This window comes from Labeo rohita, chromosome 5 (genome assembly GCF_022985175.1).
Source record: "Labeo rohita strain BAU-BD-2019 chromosome 5, IGBB_LRoh.1.0, whole genome shotgun sequence".
Lineage (NCBI taxonomy): Eukaryota > Metazoa > Chordata > Actinopteri > Cypriniformes > Cyprinidae > Labeo > Labeo rohita.
In genome coordinates, this window is record NC_066873.1 from 36,283,861 (window position 1) to 36,296,871 (window position 13,011).

Consider the following 13,011-nt stretch of genomic DNA (forward strand, 5'->3'; position numbering starts at 1 on the left):
TGGTGAGCTACGGGTGCTACAGTTGCTAATTTGACCACAACATAACTCGAAAATAAAATACTGATACCATGCCACATTGTGTGACTTTTGGTTGTCATTTTCAGTCAAACTGTGATAAGAGATGCAATGTAAGTCTCCAGTGCTTTCCTAACGATAGGAAGAGGAGAAAAGAATGGGAAGATGCCTGTGGACAAATGAAACTTCCTAAAGACCCACGTCTTCGTTCTCTCCACTTTAGCCCTGATTCCCTTGAGGCTTTTAGTAGACCACAGCTACTGAAAGAGCTTATAAATGGCAGAGACAAGAAACGCTAGATGCCATCCTGGCAGGATGTAAGCATGTCAACGCTTGTCATGACGCCGCAGCCACTGAAGGAGTTTCTCAGCACAGATTTCACTCGATATCCAGGGCCGTTAAGACTCCTTGTAGGGAAAATCAATGGTACAGCATTTGGTTTAAAGGAACACAACACTATTTTTGAAAATAGGCTCATTTTCCAACTCCCCTAGAGTTAAACAGTTAAGTTTTACCGTTTTCAAATCCATTGAGCTGATCTCCGGGTCTGGCGGTAGCACTGTTAGCATAGCTTAACATAGATCATTGAATCTGATTAAACTGTTAGCATCTCTCTCAAAAATCACCAAAGAGTTTTGATATTTTTGATATATTTCAATATGGTTGCCATACCATGGGTGCGGCAGGTGCAATGATATTACGCAGCGCCTGAAAATAGGCTCACTTCCGTCAACATAACCAACGTGTCCACCTGCACAGGGAGACTGTTTTCAGACGCTGTGCAGTATCAGTGCACCTGCTGCACCCTTGGTACAGCAGCAAAGTTCCTTGATTATTAGGCCAGAATGAGAGTATAGTTCCTAGCCATATCAGCCTAGAAAATCACAACTTTTAATTTTCCGTCGGTCTTAGTACACGATGTAACTACAGAAGAGTCAAGTTTTAAATAGGAAAAATATCAAAACTCTTTGGTCATTTTTGAGCGAGATGCTAACGGTCTAATCAGATTTAATGATCTATACTAAGCTATGCTAAAACCCAGACCCGGAGATCGGCTGAATGGATTCGAAAACGGTAAAACTGTTTAACTTTAGGGGAGTTGGAAAATGAGCCGATTTTCAAAAATAGTGGTGTGTTCCTTTAAGCTTATGCTTATATCCATCTCCACCTGTAAGCTCTTTCAGTAGCTGTCGTTGTATCAGCATTTTATTTTCTGAGTTGTAACTTGTGGTAAAAAGAGCAACAGGTAGCGCCAGTAGCTCACCGAGTGCAACCATTTGACGTCATCGAAATAATGGCACCACCCATAGTCTAAAATATGTATAAAATGTAAATCTTTCATGGGTTTTCTACTACGTATTTCAGTAAGAGACATAATTTACGTTGTATTAAACCATGCAAGTCTTAATACCTGGGGTTCCCTTTAAGTAATGGTTTATTTATGTGCATAAAGATGATGTCTAATACAGGGTCCATAATTAAGTAGATCAACTATCCATTCATTCTTTCATTCACAGATTTATTTGTTTATTTCCATTTTAATTTTGAATATACTTAAATATTTTTAATTATCGTTTGAAATCTATGTATAATCAATAGTAGATTTATTTTCCTGTGTCAGAATGTGTTCCTGAAGCTCGTAGAGCTTGACCAAATTCTTGGATTGAAATCCCAGGGAATACACGTTCTGGCAAAAATGTGTCTTGTATGCGCTGTGAGTAGCATTGGACAAAAGTGTCTGCCAGGTGCATGAATATAAAATGCTGATTTATATTCTCAGCTTGGCAAGTAAAATATGAAATAACCAACCTAATTAGCGTATTGTATCTTATCATGTAGATAAATAATATTAAAAATATAAAAGGAAAAGTAAGTAGTGTTTCAGTTTCAAGCTTGTTTTTGATGTCTGTGTTAATTATTTTTTGGAACAGTCTGACAAATTATTAGAGGAATCTGCAAATTGAGTTTAGATTAATTACATGTTATCTCTTTGCGTGGTTTGGTGCGTCTTGTTTTGAAGTATGTTTCAGCCAGTTATGACATTTTGCATAGCAACTTTATATTGAGTTGGAAAATGGGTAAATTGGTAAATTGTCAGCACAGGGGTGTAAACATGGTACTGAATATGCTGCAGTTATTTCGCTAAAATCCCGCCAAAAAATTAGCTTCAGAATTGCTGGCCTACAGGGTTTGGCAAATCTGGAAATAAAATCCCCTAGTTTCAGTTGCTAGAGCCCCTCTGTTACAACCCACTCACACAGACACCAAGCCAACCTGACAAAACAAGTATCATCGCATATGCCAGGTTACGCAATAGAGAGAGAAAAATACATGGTCTCACAGATGTCTGCATGTTTAGACATTATCATGCATTACTGCAGGCTTGCATTTATTCAAATGTGTTTTTCATTCTACAAAGAGACAGTTTTTAGATGTATTGATATTTGAGGATTTGTAGTGGAGCTTTTTTCCCCCTCAAGATTTCCAATGTGGCTTTTCTTGTGTGTGTGTGACTGCAATCTAGTGAACTCTGAAATGGACCCTGTTTCAATATGTGGGGTAAATAAGAAAGAAAACATTTACGTATTGATTGTGGGAACAAGGAATCTGAAATGTTTTATTAGATCCAATAACCCAGTCAGTGGTGAATGAAACTAAATGGATGGATTTTCTCTTACTGGTCCAGTCGATATCACCATTGCTCATTCACAGTACTTGTACAGTACTGAAGTGACTGACCCCTAGAGGATAGTAGCAGAACTACATGCTGCTTTTGTCATTTTTTTAATTGAATTCAAACTGTAACAGAACATTACAGACCATGCTGCTTATTTTTACATTTAGATTTGAATGTATAATTTGTTGGCTGATTCCGGGCCTTGAGCGTGTCAGTTGCGTTGCTGTCTATGCAGGGTCAGAAAGCTCTTGGATTTCATCAAAAATATCTTAACTTGTGTTCTGAAGTTGAAAGAAGGTCTTACATGTTTGGAACGACATGCATAAGTAACCAGAGATTCATATCATGAGGTAATCTACATTGATTCAGATGATTTGTTTGGGAAGTCTTTGTGCTTTCCAATAGGATGTCTCTTTGTTGCATGTTGTTTATGCACTAATCTTTATGTCATTCCTTTGTTAGAGGGACTCTTGTGCTACACAGATCCAATCAGTCATCTCTGTCCCGGCACGTATAAAATGCATTCGGCCCAGACAGGTGACCAGTCAAAGAGCGTTATCCATCCCTTTGTCTGACCCGTCTCGCGCGCCACTGCCGCGCTCCCCATTTGACAGAGACGATTTATAATGTCACGCCGACACCCGTGAAGTACAAGCCACCTCGCGCTGTAACGGCATCATTCTGTTCTCCTCCACTTGAGGAGTGTGAAATTCATTAGCTGAATGGTTATAAAGAGATTAGGAATGTGACGTAATGGATATCAATTATGATTTATTCAGTATGGTTGCATGAGAGAGCTGCAGCTGGATCTCTTGAATATGAAGAGGCGTGCAAGAGTGTGTGTTTGTATGCAGTGTTTGTGTTTGTGTGTCTTTTTATGTAGAAGCAGCTCATTCATGCCAAGACTCTCAGAACAGCGCTACTTCCTGTCTTTTAGCGGCTTATTACTGATGTCATTATACAAAATTGGTTTCATATTTCACTAGACGAGTCTGTTTTGTTGAGCTGTGTGGTTGTCTGGCTAGCAGGTAGGTCTGCATTTTTTTTTTGTTTGCTGGTGTGTCATAGTAGATATTTTTAGTATTTTTTGGCTTACTTGCAAAGCCAGTAAATGTGGTATATATTGCTCATTTGTGAAGTGTTGTATATGAGAAGCCCAAAACATATACTGTTTTGGGTTAAACACTGTAATTTAACAAAATAGCATATGTAACAGAACTATAAACAAAACTATTACTCAAAGTAATAACCAACAACAATTATTTATAGTCATTATAAGCCCTTTAGTAAAAAAAAAAAAAAAAACTTGTTTTACTATCAATTAAGCAAAATTTAATAAGTAAATTTGCATTGTTTTTATATTTACTGTTGTGTCATAGCACATATTTTTAGTTTGGCTTTATATGTAGCTACAGTGGCATGCGAAAGTTTTGGAACCCCTTGCAGAATCTGTGAAAATGTGAATAATTTTAACAAAATAAGAAAAATCGTACAAAATTCATGTTATTTGTTATTTAGTACTGTCCTGACTAGGAGACTTAATATGAAAGATGTTTACATATAGTCCACAAGACCAAAAATAGCTGAAATTATTAAAATAACCCCCTTCAAAAGTTTGGGAACCCTTGGTTCTTAATACTGTGTGTGGTTACCTGGATGATCTACGACTGTTTTTTTTTTTTTGTTTTGTGATGGTTGTTCATGAGTTCCTTGTTTGTTCTGAACAGTTCAACTGAGCACTGTTCTTCAGAAAAATCCTCCAGGTCCTGCAGATTCTTCAGTTTTCCAGCATCTTTTGCATGTTTGAACCCTTTCCAGCAGTGACTGTGTGGTTTTGAGATCCATCTTTTCATACTGAGGACAATTGAGGGACTCAAACACAACTATTAAAAAAGGTTCAAACATTCACTGATGCTCCAGAAGGAAACACAATGCATTAAGAGCTGAGGGGTGAAAACTTCTTGAATTTGAAGATCAAGGTAAATTGTTCTTAATTTGTCTTCCAGGAAACATGTAGGTATCTTCTGTTTCTTCCGAAAGGCAGTACTAAATGGGAAAAAAATGATATTTAAACAAAATTTAAAAAAATGAAAAAATAAGAATAATTCATCAAGTTCAAAAGTTTTCACCCCCCGGCTCTTAATGCGTTGTGTTTCCTTCTGGAGCATCAGTGAATGTTTGAATGTTTTTTAATAGTTGCGTTTGAGTCTCTCAATTGTCCTCAGTGTGAAAAGATAAAAAATAACATGCGTTTTGTATGATCTCTCGTATTTCAAAGTCATTCACATTTCCACAGATTCTCCAATGGGTTCCCAAACTTTCACATGCCACTGTAAGTGGAGTAAAGTAGATATGAACTTATTGCCCTCATTCATTCATCATGTTTATCTGTCAGGACCTGAGATGAAAAACTGCTCATGTTGCAGCCAACAAGATTTTTTCTCCTCTATTATATTGTATCTCCTTTATTTTTCTCAACACACTCTGCTGTTTTCTTATTCTTTTATTCTGTACGTAGCTGCAGTTGTGATACACTCCTCATAGATCCTGTGTGTGTATGTGTTAGCGATCTAATTCTATATTTAATTCACATTTAAAGCCTAAGCCATATAGGGCTTAACATCTGACAGTTTCCTAAAATAACAATTAAAATTCTGTATTCTTTTAAGAGTGCGAATGCACTAAGTAGATGTGACATTCGTAAGTGGTGATTCCGTGCAAAAACCTGTGTCTTATTTACTAACCACCTGCAGTCCAGTTTAACCAGGCATTAAGATAGCGGTGTGGGAATTTCAATTGTCAGCGTAAACATGCAAATGCTTATGCAAATTAAGCTTATAGATTTGCACTGTTATTCACAGAATTAAGCACTGTTTACTCTCTAAAGTCATAAGTAGGCGTTTAACAAGACTGCTTTAAAGAGATGTTGGTTGACCTCATATCTAATCGAGATCTTTCATGCACAATCAAAATGTGTATGCTACAAATAAGCATTTCTAAGTTAACTCCAGACAGATTTTTCATGTATAACATTTTACATAAATATAATTTTCAGTCGTGTACTGTATGTACACACAACTGTTCAAAATTGTATGCTAGTAAGATTTATATGGTTTTGATAGTGTCTTTTTGGTTACCAAGGTTGCATTCATTTGATCAAAAATACAGTAAAACTGTTCTATCATGAAATATTTTTACAATTTAAAATAACTGTTTTCTATTTTTTGATATATTTTAAAATGTAATTAATTCCTGTGATGGCAATTGTAACTCCAGTTATAATTCAGTGTCTTCAGTGTCATGTGACCATTCTAATGTGCTGATTTGTTTTTTTAAGAAACATTTCTTACTGTTATCAATGTTGTCAAAAGTTGTGGAGAAAACTGTTCGGGATTCTTTGAATATATAAAAGTTTTTGCTTTCATTTTTGATCAGTTTATTATATCACTGCTGAATAAAAGTATTAATTTATTTAAAAATTTATCTTAACGACCTCAAACAGTAGTGTATGTATGTTTATTGTACTATGCATTGTGTCATATTAATTGCATTGTATAATACCATGAAAATGTTTGAAATTGAACAGTGATCTTTTATGTGAAAATTTCTTTAGAGTATATGAGAAACACAAAACACATACTGTTTTGGGTTAAACACCATAATTTAACAAAAATAGCATATGTAATACTATACAGAACTATCACCAATATTAATTACCAACAACATTTTTTTATAAAGCTTCAAACCGTGGATTATTTACTAAAAGCTAGTTTTAAATAAATAAATAATACAAAAATCAATTAAGCAAAATTTACTTAGCAAAATGTATCACTTATTTTAATTTCTAATCTCTCCGGCTCTTTCTCTATGTCTGTATGGGTGGAGGTTTTGAGGGTCTTTCTCTGGATGGCGTTGTAATGACTCATTATCGCTATGGATACTGCGATAACTGACCTCTCTTCTCGTCGTAATTACCAGCCTTTTCATAAAGCTAAAATGTCAATTATGGCCACGACCAAGCCTCCTCCGAGCCCTCGCTCTCATTTTCTGTCTCTCGCGCTTTCTTTTCTCTCCAATAAAGGAGTGTTTTCTCCTGAGAGGAATGTGTGCTTGTGCTAAATATTTATGCGGTAAATACTTGAGGAGATGAATTTCGAGAGACCCAAACCCACATGAAGACCCATTAACCCTCTCTGAATGTGATGAAATGATTGCATAATTGAGAATATGATAATTAATCTCTGTCAAAGCCGAGCAATCGTGAGATATGAAACATCACAGTGCCAGCCGGCATCAGCTTTACATTAGAGAGGCTCCCCTTCCCCGCGCCTCAATTTATTGCAGATTGTTATTTTCAAATCAATTTATCTGTGTTTGTGCTGGATTTCAGCTGTTCAAGTATTCCATCCAACATTTTAATAATATGAAAAGACAGGGGTGAAAAGTTTTCAAAAATTGATTCGGGAAAGTTTCAGATGTATTTAAAAAACCATATAAATAAGGGCTGTCGAGCGATTGCATTTTTTAAGCTTATGAATCACATGATGTGTTGATTAATTAATCAGATTAATCACAAATCCATCGCACATCAATTCTGGCTGAGAAATTACCCCCCGAAAGATCATCTTAGATGAGAAATTAAGTGAACAGACATCACAAAAATAGCTTTAGTAAGAAATATTTTGATTAACCATGCATAAATAATAATAATAAATGGATATTCATTTTTAAAACCAATATTCAAATATGAATATTGTATCACTCATGACTCATTTAGAAATGATCATTTTTATGCCAAAAATCATTAGGATATTAAGTAAAGATCACGTTTCATGAAGATATTTTGTAAATTTTCTATTGTAAATATATCAAAACTTAATTTTTGATTAGTAATATGCATTGCTAAGAACCTCATTTGGACAACATTAAAGGCGATTTACTCTATATTTTGATTTTTTTTGATTTCAGATTTTATGAATAGTTGTATCTCAGCCATGTATAAATCTCAATTTTAAAAAAATGTACTCTTATGATTGGTTTTGTGCTCCAGGGTCACATATATGACAAGCTTTAAATATATGTAATGTATATATGTGATCATCTGAAAGCTGAATAATTAAACTTTCCGTTGATGTATGGTTTGTTAGGATAGGACAATATTTGGCCAAGATACAACTAATTTAATATCTGGAATCTGAGGGTGCAAAAAATCTAAATATTGAGAAAATCACCTTTAAGGTTGTCCAAATGAAGTTCTTAGCAATGCATATTACTGATCAAAAATGAAGTTTTGATATGTTTACTGTAGGAAATTTACCTAATATCCTAATGATTTTTGGCAAAAATCAATAATTTTGACCCATACAATGTATTTTTGGCTACAAATATACCCGTCCTACTTAAGACTGGTTTTGTGGTCCAGGGTCACATATATGATTAATTTAAACGTATATAGAAATTAAATCGCAAATGTCTCTCTCACATAGGACACAGAGATCCTGAACACAGCGATTCTGACAGGACGGCGTGTTGCTATCCCGGTCAAGGTTGTTACCGTGGAACAGGACGGAACGGTGAGAGAGGTTGATGACCCCGTGACCTGCATCTCCACAGATGAGGACGTCCTCAAGGTGAGAGCCCACCTGCTTTATCTCATGGTACCTTCTTCATTCTCTGCCCCCCCACTCTCCATCAAAAGTTTAGACAGGAATGGAGCCTTGCATCGTCGATAGATTTCATCTTGCAAAATGTAAAAGCGACAGGTTCCAGGGTGACTCAGGGAAGCCCAGAGTGGAGGCAGATGAACAGACAAGAAAAACAGCAGGTGCTTGCAAAAGCCGTTTTTTCTCCCGCAAAGCTTTTCTTTTTAGTGGGTTTGAGTTACAAAGACATCCGGGAAGTATTCACGCTCAGAAATGCACACATACACAAAAAAAAAGACATTTCCAGAACCGAATAATGGTCTCGAAGACAAATGCAAGATGTGTCACATGAAACGACTGAGCTGATGCAAATTAAGACATGAAAGGTAGCAGAACCAACGAAAGAATGATGGAACTATAGGATTGAGAAATTCTGATGTAACAGGAAGAAACACCTTCAAATATAAACAAACCAACCACGTCATACCTGTCTGATTATATATTCAAGTATTGTTCAACTTGTGCAGTTTGAACGCACGAATGCACACTGGTCATTTTACTCGACTTGTGGTGTATTTGATCTTCCTGCTTTTGTGTCACCTGACCTGAGGTGATTGTTTAAGGTGGCATTTACATAAGATTTAGCATTCAGAACAGCTCTTTTCTGAAAGAGGTTTTCTGTTCAAACTGTCTCACAGCTAAAAACTATCTAATATTTAGTAATAAATGATATAGAAATATACCGAATAAATACAGTCTTGATGAGCGTACGAAACTTCTTTAAAGAAAAACCTTACCAACCCCAAACTTTTGAATGATACTTCTTTAGTGCCGTTGCTTTAATTAGCATGCTAACATGATGCTTTAGCTGTTATAATGAAGGGAAGTAGTGTCATTGTTGTGCTCTACATTTTTTACTCAGTTTCCTTTGTAAAAGATAAAAACACTTTATTTTTGGGGGCCGACGGTCAATTTTACCCTTGGGGGTTACGTGAAAGTAGCATCAGAGTCTGCGTTGTCATGCTCTCCTGAGCTCTGAGCTAATAACTGAACTTTCCGTGATGCTGAGGCAATTTCCATTTACAAGCAGCAATATGTAGTTTAAATACAATCAATACCCAGTAACAATGAAAAACTCATTCCAGAGCTTTAATGCAAAGTTGAACAACAGAGCGTGTTATTAAGGGAATTACAGGACGCTCATTTTCTGTTGGTGTAGCGATGGGGGAAAAAAAGAGCATCAGGATAGAAGAGAATCTGCTTCATGACAGAAACATGTGGTGGGGAAATTGCGGCAGGTGTACCTGTCTACTTGCGGGTGTCATAAAGATGTGTGTTTGACCTCCGGCTGACATGTGTGACAGGTGTAAACAGCAAACATGACAGCGTTGCAACCGAGGACGAGATCCAGAAGTGCACCGTAAGGATAAACTCAACTACGGGAAATGTCTACAAGGCTAACATATCCGAGCTTTATTTTTATAGTAGGGTCATCAAACTTTTTGGGGCCAGGGACTCCTTAAAGGAGAGTACATTTTTCAAGGACCCCCTCATAATTATACTGTAACAGTGATCAAGCATACAGTATGTACTCTTACATGGCATTGGAACTACTGTTTATATTGCTCCGGATTTGTTTTTTGTTTTTTTTCCTGGACTCTGTTTGATTGGTTAAATTACATTTTTATTAATCAAAAATATATCTTATTAATTGAAATCATACAACTTGTGCAGTTTAACAACAATTTATTAGAAATTTAACAAGAAATACATTTAATAATAAATAAGTTTCCATTTTATTGTTCCTAAATTCAGTGTTTTGCTTTTAAATTCTTCTGGAATCCATTTTAATGGTTTATTTCACTTTTAATAACTTTTAACATGTCTATGAAATTGAATTTCATTTGAATCAATTAAATTCATAAAACTTTAAAAACTTAATTTATTAAAAGTTTTAGAAATTCTGTGTTGTCTGTTTTAATTTTTCTGGATTTATAATGTTATTCAAATAAGGGTATAAAACATTTTAGGCATAAATGCATAAAGCAGTTTAATCTTTTAAAATGTAATCAAATGTAACAGTTCCTATTATTTTGTGGCAAAAAAGTGCCACACAACAGAGGTTTACCGTTAATGTACAAAGTGTTTGTATAAAAATGTGTCTTAGCAGTGTGCTGACACAAACACCCTACAATAATACAAATCCATTCACTTCTTTTTTCTTAATTGCCAAGAAACTTGAACAGTTTCAATTATCAAGCCGTTTCAATTCTCTGAGCAGTATGACATCATACTGGTCAGGCTCCGCCCACGACCGCCGACAGACTGTCCCATATTAGCATATTTATGCCCTCAGCCAGTTGTACATTGTCCGCCATTTTCGCCACATTTGAGCAGCTGTAGTGACAACAATGTCTTGTAAGTAATGCAGGTGTTTTGTAGTTGGATGTAACAGTGAACATAGGAGTCTTCATTTTCTCCAGCCATCAGAGCCACTAAGGACGCAGTGGATTATTTTTGTTTTTGATAGTAATGCACCACCAAATACACAAAAAATAGAAGAGAGGGGTGGAGTGAGCAGTAGCTCATTATCATTTAAAGAGACATGTAGATAAATGGGTCGCTGTGAACAGAGCTGTTTTTGACAAGGTAAAAAGGTTGTTGTTTTACATGACCACTGAGGACCATTGAGGAATTTTAAGTATGTTTCAGATTTTTCATGAAGACCCTAAAGAAGTGTACCAACTTGTGTAAAATCAGCATCCAGTGTCCCCTCTTAAATTAAAACATTGAAGAAAAAATGTGTGATATTCCTTAAAAATGTATCTGTTAATAATTTTATTATTAGGGGTTCAAGCGCGTAGCGCTGAAACTCAATTGTAATTGTTAGAATGTCCAAGGATCAGCAATCTCCACGTAAAGCTGATAGGGCAGACCTAACCGTAAGTCATAGACACATGAAACTCGGAGGGATGGTAGTACTCACACTGTCTAAGCATCACCAAGGCTCACCCCAATCGGTCTGACAGGGGCGCTAGAACAATCAAAATTTATGAAATCGCTCACAACTCCCAAATCATTTGTTGCAGGCTCAAGTGTCTAATGTCGTTGGAGTTTTTGGCTCACGCCAGACAAAACGCATGCTTCAAATTCGCCTTTCGTAGTTTATTTATATTTGTATAAATACATTTCTATTTTGCATTTTTTTGGAAAACCTACTTTTGCGAACTAGTCCTAGGTTTTTCAAAGTTTTTTTGAACATTCGTTTCTTATTTATTTGGTTCTACAGTGTTTGCTGATTTTTACTTTGTGTAATTTCTTTCTAATTCGTTTTTGCTAATAAGCGTTCTTTGTTTCTTATATTTATTTGGTTCCACAGTGTTTACCGATTTTCAGTTTTGTATACTAGGCTATTTAAAATTTATGTAGGCCTAGCCTAAGTTATTTGTTATTTTATATTAGGCATATAGCACGGTGTAAGCTATTTTTATTTGTTTTGTTAATAAAATAATAATTTATAGGATAAGTGAGTTTAATGTTGTATTTTGTTGTTGCTTAAATGGGATTCATGCAATTGACGCCGAATTGCCGCTAATTTTAAAGTGAAATTAAAATGTGCACTGCGCATTTACAAGCTATTTAAAAGCGAAGGAAAGCGAGTGAAAAGAGGGAAATTGAAGATATGTGTCATTCAGGTTCAGAGCCAATCTCCTGCTTTCCTCACAACTAAAAACTTGTTTCTGATGTAGTCAAACAGTTAACTTGCAAAAGCTGAAGATAACGAAAAAAGAGCCCTCTCTATCAAGACAAGTTGAGAATCATGAGTTGGCAGTGCCCCCCCTAAACTCCGCCTATGTATGTAACCATAGTTTTTCTCAAATGAAATGGTGAAATCCTGGTAAAGTGACTCTGAGAGCAGCTCTGGAGATGAAGTTTTTTGTTCATATTCTCATATAGTGAGACAGCAGGTGCTAAAAACATCACAAGATGCTTGAGTATGTGTAGTAGATAGAACCACACCATTATTTCACTCGTGCAGTAGATCCAGAATTTATATTTAAATAGCAGTCTTTTTGTGCTTTAATCTTAGCAGACACTAGTCTATTTTGCAATTTGAACAAGTGTACAAGTCCTACTTTTGAATTATTCATCCAAGATTCTGCAACATTCGCATTTTCTGTGGAAATCATAAAGCCCTAAAATTATTTTGTGGACCCCCTGGCTATGAGTCGCAGAACCCACTTTGAGATTTATACAATATAAAAGTAGAAATACTTAGAAAAAGTAGATTATGGCAGAAAATACAGCACCATATGCACGCAAACAAACGTTCCTTTATCAATGGCAACACGTTAATTCATTCAGGGTCGAACTTAAGAGTGTCACCCTTTGTAAAAGATGTCACCTTGTCACATCGCCACTATGCAGGTTCAGGTGTGAATGCAATCTTATCTTTATCATTGCACGCTGTGGTTAATCAGTTCTGCGTTTTTTTTTGTGGGTTGAAGGGCTCTCGTAATGATGGCTGATCAAATAAATAAAGGAGTCGGCTAAAGAGATCCCATAGGCTTTAGCGCTCAAATCCCACTGTTTAACCAGCGTCTGTGAGAGCGAGGCCACGGCCTTAATTGGTTCCTGTGAAGACTCCCTCAGTAATGTCTGCAGTAATTGAATTTG

The 13,011-nt window shown here is 35.9% G+C and overlaps 1 protein-coding gene across 2 annotated transcripts in view; it reads left to right on the top strand.

The window, feature by feature from the left end:
- si:dkey-215k6.1 (transmembrane protein 132C) overlaps nucleotides 1–13,011 on the top strand; it is a 245,291-nt gene that overhangs the window by 206,224 nt on the left and 26,056 nt on the right. For both annotated transcript variants that reach the window (XM_051110577.1, XM_051110578.1), the window contains one exon: nucleotides 8,179–8,322. In XM_051110577.1, the coding sequence (XP_050966534.1) occupies nucleotides 8,179–8,322 (144 nt within the window). The remainder of the gene's footprint in view (nucleotides 1–8,178; nucleotides 8,323–13,011) is intronic.